General features: G+C 41.0%; 1 protein-coding gene across 1 annotated transcript in view; it reads left to right on the top strand.

Annotated features, from left to right (window-relative positions):
- Window positions 1–24,723, top strand: part of LOC126412470 (chondroitin sulfate synthase 1) — a 299,840-nt gene extending 275,117 nt beyond the window's left edge. Inside the window, exons 6-8 of the mRNA XM_050082081.1 lie at window positions 9,959–10,116; window positions 17,725–17,926; window positions 23,672–24,723. Coding sequence (XP_049938038.1) covers window positions 9,959–10,116; window positions 17,725–17,926; window positions 23,672–24,696 — 1,385 coding nt within the window. The 3' untranslated portion in view covers window positions 24,697–24,723. The remainder of the gene's footprint in view (window positions 1–9,958; window positions 10,117–17,724; window positions 17,927–23,671) is intronic.
- Window positions 24,724–24,924: the final 201 nt, after the last annotated feature.

Genomic DNA, 24,924 nt, shown 5'->3' with positions numbered 1-24,924 from the left:
ATCAGTGTGCCTTTGCATACAAGAGATATGGTTTAAAACTTCAGACAGCACTACATTTAAAGGCTACATCATCCAAGGAAGGTGGTACAGAAGGTGGGAGGGCTAAAGGTGGAGTGGGACAATTCATTTGTGGTACATACTGTTCTGTACGTGTTACCCTCACCATCCACCTTCAAACAGTAGCTGTTCAACTTTAAACACTATTAAGTATAACTGTGCACTTATAACTCCCAGCTCTTTTACAGCCTCTTCCATTAAATCCACTGTCCCTTTCTCCTCCTAGGAAATTTCAATGCACATCATCTGCAGTAGGGTTCTACACGCACTTATCCTAGTGGTTGGGTAGTGGAGAGATTTCTGTTGTTGATGTCTGCCTCATCACTACAGGGAAACCTGGTACAGCATGATATGGTACTTGCAACCGGTGTCAAAGGGAATCCTCTTATTATGTTGTAATTCAGAATGACTGACAGAACAATTGCCTGACTCATAACAAGAGGCAATTTGAATACCTCTCCTCAAACCAGGAAATGACTGAACGTATGCCAGTAGTTATTGAAGTGTTGCCTTAATGAGCTGTGTGGAAAATATCCAAGAGCACATAGTCAACTGTCATCTGGTATGGATATTAGAGACCAGTTGGCTCCTTAGCCACTCACAGTTTGGATTCAGATGTCGACCGAAAACTTGATCCTGTCAGAGGTGGAAATCCAGCAGGATTTCCTACATCAAAAGCATTGTCAAGGGGTATTTTTTTGATGTCATTAAGGCATACAACACTACTTAGAGCCACAATATTGTCAGTCAGCTACGCCAGTGGGGCTTTCGTACCCCCATCCCCAGCTTCATTCAGTCCTTTTTCTCAAGACATGTTTTTAGTACACACTCGGTGATGTGCCATCAGACAGTTTCGTGCAGGAGAATGGTGTTCCCCAGGGCAGTGTTTTAAGTGTCACCCCCTTTGCCGTAGCCATTAACAGTAAGTAACAGTAAGGAGTCCTGACCAATGGTTCTTATTTGTGGAAAATTTTATGGTCTTCTGCTCTTCCTCCAATACTGAAGTAGCAAGTTATCATTTGCAACTTATGGCAAAAAGGTTTGAGATGTGGGCTGTAAAGACTAGTTATACATTTTCTCCAAGAGGGGGAAGGGGGGGGGGGGGGGGGGGGGAAGAAATGATCGTGTGGCATTGATGGCTGGGAGATTTCAGGTGATGCCACATTATTGGGCGACTTGCATGTCAGTGATGATGAATGATGATGAGGACAATACAACACCCAGTCCATGAGTGGAGAAAATCTCCAATCCAATTGGGAATCAAACCTGGGCTCACTGCATGGGAGGCAAACACATTACCACTCAGCTAAGTGGGTGGACTCCCCAGAAAAGTGTGTGTGTGTGTTCATTTTAATCATTCTCATCATCTTTTTAACTTACCCAAATTGCATATGTGGGACATTATTCTTCCTTTCAAAGACTGTGAAGTTTCTGGGCCTCAGTTTTGTTGCAAAACTGTTGTAGTTACCACACCTAAAGGGCCTGAAGGCAAGGACCCAGAAAGCACTGAACATCTTCAAGTGTCTTAGTCACAGGTCTTGGGGGACAGACAGGGCACATCTGCAGTGGTTCTATAGGGCCTACATATGATTGTGGCTGCACAGAGTAAAGCTCAGCAAGGCCTTCTTACCTGAAGACAATTAACACTGTATACCATCAGGGGATCAGGCTGGCCAGAGGTGCAGGACCAGCTCCATATTCAGTATCCATGCTGAGACTGATGAACCGCCACTTGTCATCCAATGACACCTCCTCATAGTGCATCAAGCGTGTACCTTTTTCACTACTTCCCCAGTGTACCATATCGTTGTTTGTCCAACTATGGAATGCCATTTAGCAATCGTCATCAGGCAATGAGGCCATTTGGGATCTGTGATAAGTGTGTTCTGGATTCCCTTGGTGCGGGGCATGTACAGGCTCAAATACAAGGTTTTAACTGATTGAAACTCCTGGTTACTGCAGAGGCCCAGAGTACTTTTAGATTTAGCACAGTAAAGGAGAGATTGAACTCCTGCTTATGTTTTGAATATGATAATTTGTGGCATTTTAAAGGAGAACCACAATTATATACCTGCACCCACAGATGGGTCTAAACAGAGGGCTACTGTGGGCTACTCTGTTGTTTTCCTGATCATGTCCTCAAGAATCAGTTGCCTCAAGACTCCACTGTCTTTGATACTGCATTAGCTGCAATCTTGAGGGTGCTGGAGCAGATGAGATGTGCTGTGCCTGCTAAATTCCTCATCTGTTCCAACTCTCTGAGTGTCCTCCAGTCCCTGCAACACTAGTATCCGGCTGATAAAGTAGTCCAGGACATCCAGGATGCCCTTTTCCATTTACAAATACTGCGGAAGAAGGTGTCTTTCTGTTGGGTGCCAATAGGGAATGAAAGGGCAGATGCAGCAGCCAAGGAGACATATTGTAATCCTCAGTTAGTTCATTGTGTCACCCTCTGCATGCTATTGCCTTGCTGTTGAGGTACAGAATCATACGTTAATGTGAAGAAGGTGCATCTAGCAAAGTGCCATATGGGTGGGATGAGGTCCTCCTTACTTGTCTTCACATAGGCCATTGCCCTATAACACATGGCTTCTTGCTCCGGCGAGAGTACCCTCCAATGTGTGGTGTACAGATTGCTATGCACCACATTTTACTACACTGTCTTTTATTTTGAAACCAGAGGGCAGTGGCAGATTTGCTGACAGGTCTGCCTTCTATTTTTAAGTGGTATGCAAACAAGTGTGGTTAGAGTTTTAAGGTTTTGTTATATGTCCAAATTGTTTCCCAAGATCTTAGGGAGATGTTCTTAATGTTAACTGGGCGACTGCAAAGTGCCATATGGGTGGGATGAGGTCCTCCTTACTTGTCTTCACATAGGCCTTTCCCCTATAACACATGGCTTCTTGCTCTGGTGAGAGTACCCTCCAGTGTGTGGTGTACAGATTGCTATGCACCACATTTTACTACACTGTCTTTTATTTTGAAACCAGAGGGCAGTGGCAGATTTGCTGACAGGTCTGCCTTCTATTTTTAAATGGTATTCAAACAAGTGTGGTTAGAGTTTTAAGGTTTTGTTATATGTCCAAATTTTTTCCCAAGATCTCAGGGAGATGTTCTTAATGTTAACTGGGCGACTGATTCACCCTTGTTTTTGTGTAAGTGGTCAGCCAGTCACATTTCCCTCAGCTGTTTTTTAGCTTCTTTGTCATTATACTTATGTTCTAATCCCAGATATAGCACCTTTCACCACTTCTCCATTGTCTTATAGCGTGTGAGATGGAATGATGGTGTGGGTCAGTGCAAATGAGGTGGGAGTGAATGCCATTTTGTAGGTTTACTCATTTCAGTGTGACAAAATTTTTAGCCCTTTTATTTCTTTTAATATTTGGAAGGTGCTGTTTAGCACCTCTTAACTCTAAAACACACACACACACACACACACACACACACACACACACACACACACATATACACACACACACACACACACACACAATATAGGGAAAGCAACACAGCTCAACACTGCAAACAGATCATCCACAGCCAGACTTGTCACTTTTCTCACCTACACTAACAAGTACTCTTCTCTGGGAAGTGACATTGACTTGCAGTCTAGTGATCATTTTACCATTTGGCTCCACCTGCCACATACATCAGCATATGCCACCTAAGCAACCTAAATTGATTTTAAACAAAGCCAGCAGGACACTACACAGCAACCTGACTTCCATTCTAATGGAAATATAGCATCAAGGCTATAGTAGGACATGTCACTGTTGTCATTTAGAATATTGCTGATGCCTCTATCCCAAAGTTGTTGCTTTAAACTGACAGACAGACAGACAACCCCATGGTGGAGCGAGGAGTATCTTTTAGCCATCAGGGACACGCAGGCAGTAGTGTAAAACATCCACTGCAGTCCATCTGTTGACAATTTTGCAGTCTTTCACATTGTTAGGTCCAATGCTCAGTGAATTATCAGAGAGAGCAATCTTGACAAGAATTCTTATAATTTATTGACAATTTACACCATCAGCAAATGTACAGGAGTTGAGAAAGATTACTGGGAAAGATAACAAGTGCACTGCAGACAATAATGCTCTAATCACTACACAGAATCCATAGCCCAGATTAGACACAATACTCTGAACAAATTATATCTAATGCCAATAAAGACCCAGTATTAGAATGCAGTTGGGAATTGGCTGAGAGGATACAAATGTAGTTAAGCTTCAGTAACAGTGAAAAGTACAAGCACCCCTTTTGTATGGAGGAGTTCCAGCATCTGTGGTTCACAGTACATCATCAGGGCTGGATAAAGTGCACCATGACATGTTCTGATATTTGAATACTGAGCTGTAGAATTACCAGCTCATGATTTTCAGCAAAATGTGTTCTGTGTTCAGTGTGGTTTCAGCAGGTATCGCTCAACACTTTACAATCTAATAACCTCCAGAGCCTTTTATGCATAGGCAGCACTTAATAGGAATAATTTTTGATACTGAAAAGACCTATGACATTACATGGTCTGAAATGACATGAGTTCTGTGAATAAAGGTACAAAGAACCCCTTTACACTGAGATGGATGGTAACAGCTATCAGCTGACAACTAAAGCTCCTTAAATTTTCACGTCTATAAGGCCAAACAACAGAATATCATCTACATGAAAAGTGCAGCTTTCAGTGCTATGGAGTCCAATTTTTGTCCCTCAAAATCTTTCAAATTGGCAATAACAGATGACAACTGACTCCCCATTCCAACTCCATCTGCCTGTTTATAGTACTGGTCACTGAATAAAAAGTAAGTGAAAATCAAAACATGTGAAATAGGCTCATTAATTCAACACCAAACCTAACCTCAATTAATCATTTAAAAAATTGGGTGAAGGAATGTGAGTGAAGAGAGAGACTACATGAAAGCTTACTATAATACGAAAGTAATTCAAAAATAATTCCTCTAATTGACATAAGAAGTCCACTGAGTTCTTAATGTGATGCACACACTGGCTGGCCTGCTAATGGGCTTACTGGAGTAATATATTGTTTTGCTACATGATATGTTAGAACACCAATATTGCTGACAGTAGGTCTAAGAGGAACACCTCCTTTGCGGTTCTTTGGTGGACCATATCATGTAGGGGTGATAGCAGAATGAGAATCAAGGCTCTTGATAATCACCTGTAACAAAAAACTTCTCTTCAGAAGGTTGGTAGTCTTTCTCTCAACACTTTTGTCAGATCAGCACTGATCCTGCGACACACTGAATCCCGTAACACTGCATCTTCTGGATGTAATCCTGCTTGCCCAATACAAATGTGGTATTGCCCTTGTCAACAGGTAAATTAATAATAGTGGGATCCACTCTAAGTGAACGAAAACCAGTTACCTCAGTTGTTATTGCTGATACAGTACTTCTGTGTGAATGTGCCCTAGTCAGCACATGACATGCTTCTCTCCTAACCTCCTGGGTAGCATCAAGAGGTAGTTTAAAAGCAGCCTAATTGGCAGAACTAATAAAATCTATAATTAATAACACCTGGGCATCAGTGCAAAATTTAAACCTTTCCCTAGCACAGATACTGCTGTGTTGTCAAAAGCTGTCTCCATGAGACTGATCACAGAACATCAACATAGGATCCAATATTAGACTGCATATTACAGAAATGTTCAAACTTTGCCTAATGCTAGGCAACTACAGAAATTTGGCGAAGTTTGAATGTTTGTGTAATGCAAGTGTCTATCATATTTCTTGATGTTGTGGTCACACATTGAGGATCTAAGATGACCACTAATGTTGAACATAAGCATCATACACTGTTACAACAGCTGAGGAAATCTACTATTGCAGAACATTGCCCTTGGTACCAGTCATCCTATGGAATATAATGACATGGGAACTCTGACACACAGCTATTGGGATAGAGTTATTAAGGAAGCAGTTTAATTTAAAGTAGTAAGTGACGTTTACAGATGAAGGTTCTTGGCTTAAATTATGCTCCTTCCCTGGTCAGACCACAGAGTGACAGAGTAATAGTATCTCAACCATGGGATATTAATATTCACCATTGACAATTTCTGACATTGGTCATCCTTGGCTGTGTGGTGATATTAGTGTTTACACTCTTACCCCCCCTCTCTCTCTCTCTCTCTCCCTCTCTCTCTCTCTCTCTCTCTCTCTCTCTCTCTGTGTGTGTGTGTGTGTGTGTGTGTGTGTGTGTGTATGTGTGTGTGTGTGTCTGTGATATATTTCTGCACATGCTCTGCATACCAAGGTTTTAAATTTCCTTACACAGCAGTCTCTCATCATACACTCCTGGAAATGGAAAAAAGAACACATTGACACCGGTGTGTCAGACCCACCATACTTGCTCTGGACACTGCGAGAGGGCTGTACAAGCAATGATCACACGCACAGCACAGCGGACACACCAGGAACCGTGGTGTTGGCCGTCGAATGGCGCTAGCTGCGCAGCATTTGTGCACCGCCGCCGTCAGTGTCAGCCAGTTTGCCGTGGCATACGGAGCTCCATCGCAGTCTTTAACACTGGTAGCATGCTGCGACAGCGTGGACGTGAACCGTATGTGCAGTTGACGGACTATGAGCAAGGGCGTATAGTGGGCATGCGGGAGGCCGGGTGGACGTACCGCCGAATTGCTCAACACGTGGGGCGTGAGGTCTCCACAGTACATCGATGTTGTCGCCAGTGGTCGGCGGAAGGTGCACGTGCCCGTCGACCTGGGACCGGACCGCAGCGGCGCACGGATGCACGCCAAGACCGTAGGATCCTACACAGTGCCGTAGGGGACCGCACCGCCACTTCCCAGCAAATTAGGGACACTGTTGCTCCTGGGGTATCGGCGAGGACCATTCGCAACCGTCTCCATGAAGCTGGGCTACGGTCCCGCACACCGTTAGGCCGTCTTCCGCTCACGCCCCAACATCGTGCAGCCCACCTCCAGTGGTGTCGCGACAGGCGTGAATGGAGGGACGAATGGAGACCTGTCGTCTTCAGCGATGAGAGTCGCTTCTGCCTTGGTGCCAATGATGGTCGTATGCGTGTTTGGCGCCGTGCAGGTGAGCGCCACAATCAGGACTGCATACGACCGAGGCACACAGGGCCAACACCCGGCATCATGGTGTGGAGAGCGATCTCCTACACTGGCCGTACACCACTGGTGATCGTCGAGGGGACACTGAATAGTGCACGGTACATCCAAACCGTCATCGAACCCATCGTTGTACCATTCCTAGACCGGCAAGGGAACTTGCTGTTCCAACAGGACAATGCACGTCCGCATGTATCCCGTGCCACCCAACATGCTCTAGAAGGTGTAAGTCAACTACCCTGGCCAGCAAGATCTCCGGATCTGTCCCCCATTGAGCATGTTTGGGACTGGATGAAGCGTCGTCTCACGCGGTCTGCACGTCCAGCACGAACGCTGGTCCAACTGAGGCGCCAGGTGGAAATGGCATGGCAAGCCGTTCCACAGGACTACATCCAGCATCTCTACGATCGTCTCCATGGGAGAATAGCAGCCTGCATTGCTGCGAAAGGTGGATATACACTGTACTAGTGCCGACATTGTGCATGCTCTGTTGCCTGTGTCTATGTGCCTGTGGTTCTGTCAGTGTGATCATGTGATGTATCTGACCCCAGGAATGTGTCAATAAAGTTTCCCCTTCCTGGGACAATGAATTCACGGTGTTCTTATTTCAATTTCCAGGAGTGTATTTTTGCCTTGAAAATGAAAGGGTGTGCACCTATTAAAATATTGGCAGTCGTCAAAGAAATCACTCAATGATGCATTCCCATAAGTTATTTGTTCACTGAAGCTGATGATAAAGGTGACCTTATGAAATCAGAATAATATGAAGGGCTTTCTGATGTAACAAGGGAAAGTGCGAGGGAAATGGTGGAGACAAGTAAAAATTTCTTACTTTCCTCTCATGGCATGTTATAAAAGCAGCTTAGAGGAACTCTGGCTTACCCCTGCCACATCATGCATAGGGAACACTTCTTCCAGACCTTTTATATCCTTTCATCCTGTTACTATTATAGAAAACACTTGTTGATTTCTAATTCAAGCTTTTGAATTAATGTAAAAGTGTACTTCTCATTCTCAGCAAGATTCTATTTTGCATTCTTAATGTGAATCTAGTTTCTTATGTACTATGCTATTTCCCTGAATGCAGCTACACACAATATGTAAGAATCAGTCAGGGTTCAATTGTTTTACTATTTACTGCCTCCAGCAAGTGTCTGGATGGATCCAGCAGTAATTCCATTGCATATCTCCTTCCTCATCATTGTCTTACTGAGATCATAAGTCTCTAGTAATATTTATGTTGATGGAAAGTCTTTTCCTTCTTTCCTTTCTACATCAGCTTCTTGTTTTGATGCTCATTTTAGTGTATTAGTAATATTACAACAGAATCACTGATGAAGATATAGTCCCATCAGTCTGGACAACTAGTGTCACATTGCCAATCTGGAAGGGAGAAGGTGATGTGACAAAATGCTCGCAGTATCAACCAATTCGACTGCTGCCTTGAAGATATTTGAGCATGCTATAGACTCCAAGCTCCACACAGTTGTTTCTATCACCCCAAATCAATGTGGGTTTATCAAAGGAAATGTAACCACAGGTGCCATTCATGCCACTCGATCACTTATTGAGAAACACCTTGAGAAGAACAATGATTTTTGTAAGTCAGTCCTAGATCTGGAAAAGGCCTTCAGCCATGTCCCGCATCAGCTTATTCGGCATGCATTACGATCTCAAAATGTCCCTGAAACCTATGACTGATGGGTCTAACTGCTGTATCAAAATGTCTCAGCAATGTCCAAAGTGCAATGGGAACATCACTTCCTTTTACTATCAGTGTCAGAATACATCAATGTTCAGCACTGTCACCCCTGCTGTTTATCCTCTGCATGGACACTGTGACATAAGACCTACAGTCACCCCATCCTTGGTCACTCCTATATGCTGATGGTGTTTTACTGGGAGGCATGAAGATCTCCAGGGAAAGATGCAGCAATGCAATCAGTGACTTGCCAAACTCAGCCTGCAACTGAATGTCAAGAAGACAGAATACATGGAGTGTAGTATTCAAGCCGATGGGACCATCAGAGTCAGTGGAGATGACCTGAAGAAAGTGGAGCAATTGAAATATCTTGGCTTGCTCATATCAAAGTTACCGGATGTCCATGCCCATGTTAACACAGCCTGAATGAAATGGTGCCAGGTGACTGGCATCCTGTGTGCTTGTCTTATGTCTTTATGCCTCAATAGAACTGTAGTATACCCAGTCGCACTTTATGGGTCAGAGTGTTGGCCAATGACGATGAAGCACGAGCAGGCTCTCCATGTGATGTAAATGTGTGTGCTCTGATGGTCCCCTGGGCTTATCTAATTTGACCATGCAACAAACATCGACATTCGACGGTAACTTGGAGTTGCACCGATCTCAGACTGACTATGAGAAAGCAATTTAAGATGGTACTGACACCTCATGTGCACTAAATCAGACTCAGTGGCAAGAACAGCTATGCATTTGGACATGTGGCAGACCCAAGACATGATGGGCAGACCATATCAAGAAGGATGTGGTGGAATTCATCAATGCCACCTATGACGATGCCCTTGACAGACCAAAATGGGCCCCTTCTAAGAAAAAGAGTAATATTGCAAATTAGATCTTTCATTAAAATTTTTTGAGTGCCACTCTGAACAGGTCTTGGTTGCAAAAGACAAGAAGGAATGTTGGTGCCTTCATGTTATCACTAATTCTGTCATAGTTGTGATAATTTATTGATTAATTCTGATGATTTTGTTTTGTTGAGTGTAAAATTACTTTCTTGATTTAACAGTCATAGAAAATCTGTGTATTTACAGGACTTAACCCCAGTCTTCACAAGTTTCATCCCCGTCGAGAGCAAGACATTCTGAAGTGGGACTTCATATCCCGATCAATTTATTCAGATACTAACAACAATCCACGAAGACGCATTGAAACTCCACTACGGGAAGGCCTGGAGGATGTTGTACGAGAGGTAAATAATAATTTGGACACATGCCTAAGTAACAAAATAATATATGTAAAAAATGGAGAAACCAGTTGGTACAAAATAATAATTCGAGTGACTCCTTTCCTGTTTTTCGCAATATCTGAGGTAATACTGAAAAAATGCAAATTGTGCAATAGATCTTAAAAAGTGTGAACAGGAAGGAGGAGGAGATTGATAAGAATGTGTTAATGAATGTTACTAGAAAGAAACTGAAGCCTTACATTGAAAAAAGTAGGAGAGATAACATAGCAAAATTGAGCTGGTGAAGGGAGAATGGGAAAAAAGGGGGTGGGGGGAGCAGAAATGAGAAACTAATATGTTTTGGTTGTGGGGTTCTACATGTCATAATCTATTACTAATACTGGGGGAAGGCACAAACTGCTAGTGGGGAGCAAATACCTGGATAAGATCAGAGCAGCAGACTATACAGGGTGTCTCAGGTAGAATGGTCAATATTCAGGGATATGACACAAACAGTCATTCAGAGTGAAACAGTCTAGTAAAAATGGGCTCTAAAATTCTTGCATTAAGAGCTATGAGCATCTGTTTATCTCTGCTACTGTGGAACACATCTCTTCTACTGAATAAGTGCTCATAGCTCTTAAGCTATGCATTTTAGAGCCCATCTTTATTACACAATTTTTTGTTGTTTCGGCTCATACTACCTCTTCCCAAAATAGGAAAGCAAAGAGCTTGCAGCAGAAGAGATTTGTCTCACACAATTGGAGGTGGAGGAGTGCTTACAGATCTATGGTATGCATTTTAGAACCCATGTTTACTAGACATTTTGGTTTCAAATGATCATTAGTGTCACATCCATGATTACTGACCATTTTTTCTGTAACACCCTCTATTATATGGAGAGGGTAAGATGATCAGTTAATGTAGAATAGAAAAAAGTATAGATTATATAGACATGTGAAAGGTAAGTTGTAAGTGCAAATTGATTAACATGGAGTTTAAAGTTAAGATATGGACACTGAAATGTAAGAAATGATATCCATATGAGAATATGAATATTCTGTGAAAGGTACAATATATCTGATGTTCTTATAGTGAAATTACTTTCTTAAGTGATTCTACTTTTGACTTTTATTTATTTACTTACTTTATTGATTCACATGGAGACCTGTTTGCTGGATCCAAACATTTAAATTGTAACAAATTTAATTAGTGCATGTTGTTGAAGATCATTTTGCTTGCTATATTCACGTACTGAGAATGCAAAACCATTGTGAATGAGTATTAGGTCCAACTGCTATGGAGAGTTGTACTTTTCTTATATTTCCTAATGTGGCAATCAGGCTTCCCCATGTGTCTGCATCATGTAAATCCTCATGTTGTCCCGGAATTCTAATGGGGAACTGGTATTTTTGCATCCAACTTGTTGCAATAAACTAATGTACCAATATCTCATCTCTACAGAAGCTGGGATAAGGTACAACAACAACAGTAATTTCGGGAAGCAAAAAAATAAATAAAAACAAGGAAAGGTGATCACTCAGCTATAGCTGACAGATGTCTGGCATATACACACACATAACAAAACAAAGACACTACACAAGGAAAAGAACAGTAGCTTGAAACCTAGTTAAGTGCTCTCTCTCTCTCTCTCTCTCTCTCTCTCTCTCTCTCTCTCTCTCTCTCACACACACACACACACACACACACACACATACACACAAGTAATTGCACCACAGCTGTAGATGGATATGTTTGGGTGACTGTGTGAGTGTGTGTACTTATAAAAAAAATAAGAACAGTAAATTGAAAGTTAGTAACATTTCTGTAATATTATTTGTGTCTATGTACCTCACATCAATCAGTTACAGATGAGTGGTTGCTGTTTCTTATTTTTGTTTAATGTTTCCAATCTGAGATTAACTTTAACCTGTTCATTACATAACAGCAGTAAATAAGCCACATGTACCCCCTGTGTCGTGAACTTTGCGAACATCTTTGGAAACTTAGCTAGTTTTATTTGGGTATTGATTTGATGAATCTGGAATTCTTAAGCTGAGGACTAGTGAGTGTTACCAGTTTCTAGATGTGCTTCAGAGATCAGTACACTATGTGACAGTGGAATGTTGTGATTTGTAAAAACTGGGGATCTTGCCGTAGCTGCATGGATTATGAGGATGATGCAAACTTATATAGATATAAAATCCAAAGTCATAAGATGTGCTTAGATGTTGGTACGGTGAATGGCTGTTGACATGAACCTCTGGGGCACCTGCTGCACAACAGTTATCGTAGACTTACAAGGCAAACGAGACTTTCTCCTATGTGGACTGTATAAATCCCTAGCTTTTCCTGGGAACAAAATTGTTTACAGTTTACAAACAAAAACACTTTCAGCACAATGGGTTGTACTATCAGGATTAAAACAACCCAGCAAACACATGAGCTTAGGTACCTAATCCTCCTGACTAGCCTTCCTTCAGTAATAGTAACAGATCATTTATATCAGGACAGAATGTGTTTGTAGTTATAAATCATGAAGAAGAATACTTTCATAAAGACTCTTCATTCTTAAATAAGGCTTAGAAGCTTTGGCTGGTACAATGAAATTAGTCAAGTGACTAAGAATTGGCCACTCTTTTGGTTGAGGTAACAACAGTTCATCCGCAAATTAAATTTGGGGTGAACCAGTTATAACTGGCAAGCACATTCCACTTAATTCCAGTAGAACTGTTATGATAGGCCAGGATATAATAGACACTGATGCAGTAGGCCTTCAGAAAGAATGTGAAAAAACAAATTAAACAACAAATATGGAAACTGAAACCAATCTTAATGTACAAATTATAACTTGCGTTTTAAGCCAATTCAGGCAGCTACTGAGATCATGATCACAGAAAAAGAAGATAGCATAGATAATGTATCCATAAGGATAGCCACAATAAATCATGACTAAGAAAGAAGTACAAAAGAAAAGAAACTCCATTCCCTAGCGACAGTGACATAGAGATTTTAGTACTGAAACCAACAAGAACAACAAGAAAAGGTGAAGGAGAAGCCTCTTTGAAGATGACATCCTAATTCATTCAAATTTGAGTGCTTTCAAGACCCATATAGAGTAAATAAAAACCCTAGTACAGGCATAACCAATGTGCAAGAGGTATATTACAAGCCCTCTTGGTTGCCTGTGCTAAGAGTGTGGTGGTTCTAAAGAAATGATGACCTCAGTGGTGAAAGGATTACAGCCAGAGTCACTGTGTTTATCACTAACTTGTGTTATGCTTTACCCATTTCCATTCTCAGTAAACTGTGGCCTAAAGCTGCTGCCTACATGTTTCTCAGATGCAGTAGCAGTGAATGTGTGTCTATTTACTCCCTCTCAAACATGTTAACAGTGAAGTCCTTGAAGATCTCATTTGTGAACTCCCTCTCCCTCCCATCTGCCATTTCTCTTTCCTTGAGATGACAATATGCTATTCATAAGCAGCTGCTCCAACACTTATTTAAAGGTTTGGGTATTTCAGGATTTTCTTTTATCAGAAAATATGTATAAGCTAATTAGGATAAAATGACAAAATTTTAGCACTCCAATGAAGTCATCCTTTGTCACAGTCCTCTCAATATCCACCCGAGTCCTTGTAAATGCAGCTTTATGGGAAATGATGAATGACTATTATTCTAGTGGCCACTTCACTATCTTGATACCTGTTGCAGGTAGAGCAGTATCCACATGATGGCCACAAACATATATCGTTAATAGAGAAAGGCCCCTTCAATTTGTATCAAAAAGATCTGATCAGTATATTTTGGAGGTTTGGGGATGGAGGGTAGAGAAAGAGGTAGGACGTAACTCTCAGTGGTGGCAGGATATGATTTTAGATAATCACAACCTTCAAAGAAAAGTTGACACCTATTCCAGGCCAGGGCATTATTGTATTTCAAAAGATCATCCTCTTTTGTTGTTTTTGAGATTGGTCAGTATAAGAGCTGCCTAAGATGACACTGGAATCTGCTTTTTTTTTATTAGATGGAATAATTGTGAGAAAAGAAATTATGATGGGATGGTGTATCTGCATTCCTACAATAGGTAGGTCCCTCTTGTCCTGGGGTACGAGTGACCTGCCACTTCTTTCTAATCTTCCCCAACCAATCTCTGTTTACTCCCTGATGAAGGAACTAATAGTTCCAAAAGGTAGAATTAGTGTTTTCACTTTTAAATGTGTACTGAAATGTTGCACCCTTGAGGTAAGTATTGTGCAGCCATGATGTTGCTTTGTAATTTCAACCCCCGAGTGGGCGTGCATACGTATAAAGTGTGCCATTCACAAGTAACATTGTCTTTCACCATTCCATTGTTGTTTTACAATTGTGACTCATACCAATTCCTTCAATAATGCTTCAGCTAATACAGAACTAAGTTGTACTGTTAAATGTCCAAGTGAGCAGCAGTAATATAAAACAAACAGTGAGCTTGGTGCTAGAAAATTACCCAGATTCTGAGTTAATGGCACAATCTCACAATGCAGCAGTTGTCTCAATGATAATAAGGAACTGAATAAGTGGTTGGCAACAGAGTGATATAATGAAAGTTTATTTTATTATTGTTTAATTAAACAGTGATTTACCTCATATAATGCAAGTTAATTTTATCATTGTTTGAATATAAGATTAAACTGTGATTTTGCTCATACATGTTTACCTTGGTAACATAAAGACAGTTATTTTTTACATATGTATAGAGTACACAATACACCGGTCCGTGTTAAAAAAAGACAGCATGCCCGCTCAAGGGTTAAAGTGCAAATATTGCTTGTTGTTGGTGGGTCTGATGTTTACTGGCACATAAATGTCATCATTGGATCAGTAGTGGGAAAGAGGATATGAAGTTCTTATCGTACCATGTGAATCTTCTCTCTACAAAATTCAGCATTTCAGTGTCAGGATGGGTCTGTATTATGAAGATACTGATGATGAAAAAGAAGAAGCAAAAGTGTATGAAACTTGTGTAAATTGAAAGCCAAATACTTGTTGCAGAGGCAGTTTCCATCTCTAGTGCTTAGTAGTGCTGCTGTAAACAAATTGAGAAGAGTAGTGGAGCAGATATTCAGGTTTTTTTCAGTTATTCCACACATCACACTCCACGGAATTGTACTGGGTATGTTGGTTTACACAGTTTTTGGCTATTGGTAGAAAGGTTATCAGTGATCACATTAATTTCAGAAGTACTCAAAAAATTTGCAAGCTTAATCAATTATAATACGTATGTGCACCCAGATCACTTTCTCCTTTATTATGGACATTATGTCAGCAGTGAGTGTGAAGTATTTGCTATTTGTGTGACACTCAGGTCAGAGCTACTGTAGGACCATGGAATATGTTAGAGGGTCAGTTCACATATGAGCAGATCAACAGAAAAATCTCAAACACACACACACACACACACACACACACACACACACACACACACACAAAAACCACCCCTCTGTTGATCTGCTCAGATGTGAACTAACCCTATAACATATTTGCATGGTCCTACAATCTCTCTACCTCAGTGTCCCACTAGCACAGGCTGTTCCAAGTCAGCCCCATGGAGCATCGGCACCTGTTGGTGTGGTGATGACAATAAGTTCTAGAAGCAACCCTTTGCCATTTTCGTCACGCTGGGGAGAACAGTTTGTTGAGAAAGACGCAGTGCCTCACTGTCTTGTTTATCGTAAAGTTCTGAATATGATGCACAAGTATAATATACGGTGTCACAACATGTCCCTTATGCAGAAGTATAATATACGGTGTCACAACATGTCTCTTCACTCAATGTAGTACGATGAGCTGGACAGTAATGTAATAAAGCAACTCATTGTCACACTGAAGGGTGAAGTTAAGTAACAGGTAAATCTGAAGCTAAATAAATAGACACAACAAATGAATACATACTTCTTCTCTGCAACCTGTATATGTATTGTTTTCGTGTATTATGTCTGTGTTCTGCAACTATTGTAATTGCTGACGTTGATGAAGATTCAACTGATGCAGCACTTTGAGCAAGCTACAAAAGTTGCACACATCACTGCAACAACTGGAACACCATTCTCAATGGGTCCCCTAGTGAAATCACACCTGCACACTTCTGTTTAGTGCTTAGTGCCAGTAGACAGTATGAAATTTGAAGGCATTTGCCTCTCGAAGCAAACGGTGTCTCATCAAATCCACAATATAAGCATGAATTTGGAAACCAGATGTCACAGACATTGCTCAGCTTGCAATATTTGTGAGGGGCATTAATTCGGAATGACAAATTTGGGGTTGTCTGTGAGTCTGTAGAAAATGCGCTTGCTATGGGACAGGCTCTGTTCTTTGGCAACAGATGGTGCACCATGAATGGTTGGGAGCCAGCCAGGCATCAGCCATACACTGTTTTGTGCACCAGGATGCCCTTTGTATGAAATGTGCAGACATAATGATAAAGTGTGTAAGTTTGGTAATGCACTGTGGTGTCAACCACCAATGGTTCAGAGGCTTTTTGCATGACCTGCAGCCTATGATGATACTCATTATCACTGCACAATATGGTGGCTTAGCAGAGGCAAAGTTCTCGATGTATTTTTTGCAATTTGGAAAGACACTTTTTTTGAGTGTTTTTCATCCCTTCAATTGCCTGAAGAAATAAGTTTTGATGATTAAAAACAAATTATTGTACAGCTTCATCAAAGTTTTGAGGTGAGGTTTCAGGGCATGCAATGCTTACGAAATGATTTAAAGCTGCTTACCATTCCATTTTCAGTTGTATCAGATACTGTATCAGATACTGTTCCTTCAGAAACTAGAACTAATAGATTTGCAAAACAGCACACTGCTCAAGGATGCGAGCATTAAATGTGATCATAAAGAGCTGTTTAGTTAATTTGTATTTTATTTGTTGAGAGTTGCCTCGCTGATGGTGATGGTAAGTGATAAATTCTATATAAGCAAGCAAGGGATATAATTTGCAGTATATACCGTTCCTTCAAGCAGAAAGCACGTGCATGCGTGTACCACAACTGTTGCTTGAGATCGTCAACAATGACATTCCTGTCCGTGCCTTGACATGCACAAACAGCCATCGTTCATGGACCTGATTATAGTACTAAATACTTCACCTACACTACTGACATAATGTACGTAATAAAGGAGAATGATTTGTGAGCATGCACTTATTGTCATTGATTCAGACTGTCACTTTTCAAGTACTTATGCAAGTAATATGATCACTGAAAACATTTGTCAGAACAGATGGCCAAAAATTGTCAAAACTAACTCACCTGGTACATTTCCACAGAGTGTGATGTGTTGCATAACAGAAGAAACCGGAATGTTTGTTTTATTACTCTACTCACTTTGTCTACAGCAGCACCACTAAGCACTGGAGATGAAAACTGCCTCTCCAACAAATGTGTGTGTGTGTGTTTTTTTTTTTGGGGGGGGGGGGGGGGGGGTTTACGTGTACTTGTGCATGTGTGTATTAAATTGCTATATCACTCACCGGTGGGCAAGAATTGCTTCCTCATCAGAAAGTAAAAGTACTTGATCACACTGAAGGAAGCTGCTATTATCTTATTATTACTTTCTTACTGATGTGTATTGCAAATATTTCAGGTGATGGATATGATAAACATGTTCTCAAAGCAGCGAGGCAGAGTTATAGAGTATCGAGAGATTCTTTATGGCTACCACAGAGTCAATCCCATGTATGGTGCAGATTACATTCTTGATTTGTTGATGGTATACAAGAAATATCGTGGACGTAAAATGACAGTACCTGTGAGAAGGCATGTTTATCTCCAGCAACAATTTACAGGTTTGAATTTTTTAAAACTATTACACATTATTGCTACAGAAAAAAATTTTTGGACGTTGGAAGGTTAGGAATATTATTTGTTTACTCCTAGGGATGATATTCAGAACTAAAATTGACCATTTAAATTTTATGATAATCTTACGTTGTGAAATACTTTCTGCAGTCTACAACATCATTACTTCCCTTGCCCCATGCAAGATTTGTCTCATACATAACTGCCTACTCCATAACTGCCTACTCCAGTCATAGGACCAGACCTGAAAGCAGCCATGTATTCTACCAACTTTGCTGCAACCATGGTGCACAATGTACGTGGGCATGGCCACTAACAAGCTCTCTGTTCATATGCATGACCACCACCAGACATTGGCCAAGAGACAGCTGGACTATCTAGTTTGCTAAGCATACCAAGCAACACAGTGTAATTGATTTCAATGAGTACTATACAGATCTTGCCACATGATTGCTGCCCATCATCACCAGGTTTTCTGAAATGCAGTGGTGGGAAGTCTCCCTGCAAGAGAGCCTTCATTCATTATCTCCCTGGCCTCAACCTTTGCAAGTTCCAGTCCTCTACATACTCCTAAGCTCTTCCTTGGCTCCCACTCCAGTCTCACACATACTTTCCATTTCTCTGCTTCGCTTCCCCCTTCCCCTTTTTTCCATCACAGTGCTGAATCTAGCAGTCCATGATTCTGTCCCCACCATGCCCCTGCACATTCCCACCCCTACTCTTCCATCCTTCCTCCTGCTTAGCCAAAAGATCTTCTGCACATGCACTTTCTCCCCAGCCAAGATCTATACCTGCCACAGTGCTCAAAGCCAACAGTGGCTGTGTGTGTGTGTTTGTGTTTGTGTGTGTGTGTGTGTGTACACTTGTCTGTCCTATGTCACATCATCAGTCACCAACAAAGAGGTAACTTTTGTATCATTTGGTATTGTTTCTCATTTATTGCATCTAGGTCATTCACAGAGATATGACTCCTTTTTTCCTTTTTTTTTTTTTTTTGTTAAATAAGTCAAAATAACAGAAGAGCCCCACAAAATGTGTAATGATGCTCAGAAAAGTAAGGTTAGCTTATTTCATTAAAATATTAAAGTACTTAGTAATAAGATAGAAGAGCTTCTTGTCTGTTTGGAAACTTTAGAGAAGTCCGAAGAAATAGACATCCTGTTCCTATCTGAGCACCAAATAACCATAGGATTAGATAAGTTCATATACAAGATTAAACTTCAGCAGCTTACTCATGCATAACTAGTATGGGAAAATGAGGAGTTGTTACATATGTTAAGACAGAACACAAGTTCAAAAACTCTGAGACAAGTAGATTTTGTAGTGATCAGTGCATAGAAGTGTGTGCTTGTGAATTAATGCCGAAAATAGTTCCCTTTTAATTGTAACTGCATATAGATCCCCATTGAGATATTTTGAACTGTTTATGAATACACTTAGCAGATTCAGAAGGATGTAGGTTGCAGTAGTTACTTGGAGATGAAGAAGCCTGCACAGGATAGAGTGACTTGGAGAGCTGCATTAAACCAGTCTCTGGACTAAAGACCACAAGAACAACAACAACAACAACAACATGAGGAATCTGGATTCCTTACTGTGTTATGTGTCAGACAGCATCAAGCAGTTAATAGTCTTTGTGGTGACTTCACTGCAGATTTTCTAAAGGATTCTGATAGGCAATATGATGTAGAAGTCTTATTTGGATCCTACAATTTGATGTCACCATTCAACTTTCCAACATGGGTGGATAAAGACAGTAAAACTCTAACTGATAATGTTTTTTTTTTTTTGGTAAAGCTCAAAGCAAGAAAATAACTGTTGACCCAGTAACAAATGCTCTCTCTGATCATGATGCAAAATAGTTAGGATAAATAACATAGTGCCTTACAGTATGGATACACCTCAGGATAATTCATGACTCCAGGGCAAATGTTTTTGAGAACAGTTAACAAGAGATGACCTGTGATGAAATTCATAATAAACCAAATGCTAACAAAATCTGATCTATCCAAAAATTGCTTTCCACATAAGCTAATCAGAAAGGACATTAAACAGCCATGTAAAAAACCATGGATTACTATAGGGATTAAAGGGTCTTGTGAAAGGAAATGTGAAGTGTATCTGATGGCAAGAACAAACAGAGATCCTGCAGTAGTTGCCATCAAGGAATATGCACATTATGTTAGAAATTGATAATCCTGACAACAGCTTTAAGGCTACATGGAATATAATGAAATGAGAGACAGGACAGCTGGCCACAAAACAGGACAATATTACCACTGAACTGAATGGAAAGGCTACAAATGATGACTCATAGGTAGCAATTAATTTAATTAAGAAAATTACAAGTTCTCTCATATGTCTTGATTGCATTTTCAATATAATAGTAAAGATTTGTTCCCATATAATAATCCCAGTCTTATCTGAAATATGTAATGCATCACTACCAAATAATAAGCCCAGTCTTATGTCAAATATGTCATGCATCACCAACTCTAGGCATTTTTCCAGAGAGACTGAAATATGCCATTTTTAAACGCCTCTTTAAGAAAGGTGATACGAGAAATGCCAATATCCACTGACCTGTTTCACTACTGACATCTTTTTTTCAAAATTTTTGGGAAGATGATATATTCTAGAATAGTATCACACCTCAGCAACTCAAAATTTGTGATTAAGAAGAGTTGCTTTTCTGAGAACACCATTTACATGTTCTTTTTATAAGCATAAAATAATAAAATGATGCCATTTGGTATTTTCTGTGACCTGTCTAAGGCATTTGACTGTGTGAATCACAGTATTCTCCTAGATAAACAAATTAATTGGCAATGTGAATGTAAAACAACTCATTCCACACCATTGTGATTTATCATGCAAAATGGTCCATCAGACTTGAAACTAACCAGCTGTTGGCTACCCATTTCCTTTATGTAAAGCAAACTGGTATTTAGTCCATTTACATTTATCTACATCTGCAACTGAGGTTTTCCTGCCTGCTAAATTATATTTCAAAATATTTGAGAAAATGACATTAGTTGCTATTGTTGTTTCATATGCAAATAGATACAGAGACACATCATGAAGCTAGCTAAAAATAACCAGTTACAGTATGAAAGAAAACTGTAGTCAACTTACTACAGGACACAGGGCATTCTATAGTGAGCATATGTGGCAGGAAATAGGGCAATATACACTCCTGGAAATTGAAATAAGAACACCGTGAATTCAATGTCCCAGGAAGGGGAAACTTTATTGACACGTTCCTGGGGTCAGATACATCACATGATCACACTGACAGAACCACAGGCACATAGACACAGGCAACAGAGCATGCACAATGTCGGCACTAGTACAGTGTATATCCACCTTTCGCAGCAATGCAGGCTGCTATTCTCCCATGGAGACGATCGTAGAGATGCTGGATGTAGTCCTGTGGAACGGCTTGCCATGCCATTTCCACCTGGCGCCTCAGTTGGACCAGCGTTCGTGCTGGACGTGCAGACCGCGTGAGACGACGCTTCATCCAGTCCCAAACATGCTCAATGGGGGACAGATCCAGAGATCTTGCTGGCCAGGGTAGTTGACTTACACCTTCTAGAGCACGTTGGGTGGCACGGGATACATGCGGACGTGCATTGTCCTGTTGGAACAGCAAGTTCCCTTGCCGGTCTAGGAATGGTAGAACGATGGGTTCGATGACGGTTTGGATGTCGCCTCGACGATCACCAGTGATGTACGGCCAGTGTAGGAGATCGCTCCCCACACCATGATGCCGGATGTTGGCCCTGTGTGCCTCGGTCGTATGCAGTCCTGATTGTGGCGCTCACCTGCACGGTGCCAAACACGCATACGACCATCATTGGCACCAAGGCAGAAGCGACTCTCATCGCTGAAGACGACACGTCTCCATTCGTCCCTCCATTCACGCCTGTCGCGACAGCACTGGAGGCGGGCTGCACGATGTTGGGGCGTGAGCGGAAGACGGCCTAACGGTGTGCGGGACCGTAGCCCAGCTTCATGGAGACGGTTGCGAATGGTCCTCGCCGATACCCCAGGAGCAACAGTGTCCCTAATTTGCTGGGAAGTGGCGGTGCGGTCCCCTACGGCACTGCGTAGGATCCTACGGTCTTGGCGTGCATCTGTGCGTCACTGCGGTCCGGTCCCAGGTCGACGGGCACGTGCACCTTCCGCCGACCACTGGCGACAACATCGATGTACTGTGGAGACCTCATGCCCCACGTGTTGAGCAATTCGGCGGTACGTCCACCCGGCCTCCCGCATACCCACTATACGCCCTCGCTCAAAGTCCGTCAACTGCACATACGGTTCACGTCCACGCTGTCGCGGCATGCTACCAGTGTTAAAGACTGCGATGGAGCTCCGTATGCCACGGCAAACTGGCTGACACTGATGGCGGCGGTGCACAAATGCTGCGCAGCTAGCGCCATTCGACGGCCAACACTGCGGTTCCTGGTGTGTCCGCTGTGCCGTTCGTGTGATCATTGCTTGTACAGCCCTCTCGCAGTGTCCGGAGCAAGTATGGTGGGTCTGACACACCGGTGTCAATGTGTTCTTTTTTCCATTTCCAGGAGTGTATATGGGTGTGTGTGTGTGTGTGTGTGTGTGTGTGTGTGTGAGAGAGAGAGAGAGAGAGAGAGAGAGAGAGAGAGAGAGAACAGCCCAGAGGAAAATATTAAATGTAATAGCTCACAGGTGACAAATAGAAGCTTTTGGCATGCAAGCCAGAAATAATAATAGTGAGATCTGATGACACAATGGTGGTTAGTCAGTTTGTTTAGAATCCTGATAGGTATTATGTGTGAAACATGCATTAAACATGGTTACAAAGCTTGCATGATGGAGCCCTTGAATAAAAAGTTCTTGATTAGCTTTCTGAGTCAAATTCGGATAAAATCCCAAGCTCTTGATGTTGCCTACATCACTTTCATCAGGGGCCAAGTCTGACTATCGTGAAACTGTTGAGGCTCACGTTTTTACGTCCACCTTGTTGGTTAAATTAAGTCACAGAGATGGTGCATGATGAGGTGGAATCCTCTACAGCCATGGATTATGTTTCTGCTCACTGTCCAGCATCGCTTGCAGCACCGCCACTCACAGCAGGTGATAAACTATGCGAAATTTTCCCCTGTAATCTTTCTTTATCGAGTATACTCTCCATCCTACAGCTATAATTTTGATTGTGATGAGAAGTAACAATATGCCTATTCTTTTACCTCTTACTGACAATTAAACCACATTCTTTGTATAGAATGTAAATTACTGATATGAAGGCAGACCAAGGAAAGTCTTTAAGAGTGAGTTCTGGATAAACTCTCAGTTTCCAAAAATTGTAGAATATTTTGCTAGTTGTTTTCGAAGACACTTTTAATGTCTGATTTGCTATTTCAGGGCACAGTGTTCTATAAAAAGCAGCTGAAAAGCATTCTATTATGACCATTAAATTAATTTATTATTTTTAGATGTTAATGACTCCACATTTGATGACTAAAGAAATTATTTATAGATCATATTTGATTGTTATTCCTTTCTATCAAATTTCCATAGACCTATTTTGAAAATTGTTTGTTACTGTATTTTCTAAAATTAATATTTGAACAACCAATGGAAACTGTAGGACATAATTCATTTTTGTAAAGTCTTCAAATTTCCAGTAACGATTTATCAAATGTGTATCATATATATCTTCTAACAAATATTTTTAATGTCTACAGGTCTTCAAATTAGGGAAACAGTTGATGGTGAGGAAGTACAAAGCCTTTTACAGGACGAAAATGAAGCTTCTGTTGAAGAATTACAGGGGCTTCAGAAATCATTTAGAGATGCCTTTGAGAATGGTCTTCTCAAAATTGGGGAATCATTTCCCTTCCTCTTTGGCTCTCGGACTTCAGATAAATCACAAAGTATCAGAGACAAGAAGATAAACTTTATACTGCCATTGTCTGGACGCTTCAACACTTTCAAGAGATTTATGTCTGTGTTTGAGGAAGTGTGTCTGATGAATGAAGAAGCTGTGTCACTTATAATAATTCTGTTTCCTAGTGATAAAGAGAACAGACTGAATGATACAGTGACTCTTGTGCAGAAGCTTCAGGGAAGATACAGTAATGCTGATCTTACGATATACCCTGTGCTTGACACCTTTGCTCGAGCTATCGCGTTAGAAATAGGAACTGCACATTGCAAAGATGATGATTTAATATTTTTCATAGATGTGGACATGGTATTTACATCTGCAGCACTTGAAAGAATACGAATTAATACAATCCAAGGAAAACAAGCTTATTTTCCTATTGTGTTTAGTGAATTTGATCCAAGTGTCGTTTATTCTGAAGAAGGACTGGTGTCTTCACCAAATCATTTTCGAATTACTGAAGACAGTGGCTACTGGAGACAGTATGGTTTTGGAATAGCAAGTGTATATAAAAGTGATCTAAGAAGAATAGGGGGTTTTGATACATCAATAAGAGGATGGGGTAAAGAAGATGTGGACCTCTTTGATAAGTTCATCTTAGCAGCAAAAAACATATCTGTATTTCGAGCTGTAGATCCTCACTTAATTCATGTTTTCCACATAGTGGACTGTGATCCAAATTTAGAGGAAGCACAGCTCGAGATGTGTAAAAAGACTAGAGCAGATACCTATGGTGGAGTACACCAACTTGCAAGATATATTTATTCTCATCCAGATATTGTACAGTATGCTAGAAATAAAAGAAAACAAGATGCACCTTCCTGACAGCTAATTTATTTTTATTAGCATTTATAGATATTTCCTGCACAAAATACACACAAATCCCTGTAAGTATGTTTTGTTTCCTTTTCTTGTCTTGTTATTTGATTGTTTTATGTTGGTATTTACTAAAAGAAAAGTGAGTAAATGGGAGCAGTAATGCATTTTAAACATTTTCAGCCAACATTCTATGATGGCTGAACCTGTGGCCAGTTAATGGATTGCAGTAAATGT

The sequence above is a fragment of the Schistocerca serialis genome, chromosome 7 (assembly GCF_023864345.2).
Source record: "Schistocerca serialis cubense isolate TAMUIC-IGC-003099 chromosome 7, iqSchSeri2.2, whole genome shotgun sequence".
Taxonomy (NCBI): Eukaryota; Metazoa; Arthropoda; class Insecta; order Orthoptera; family Acrididae; genus Schistocerca; species Schistocerca serialis.
This window is presented reverse-complemented; position numbering and strand designations above follow the sequence as displayed.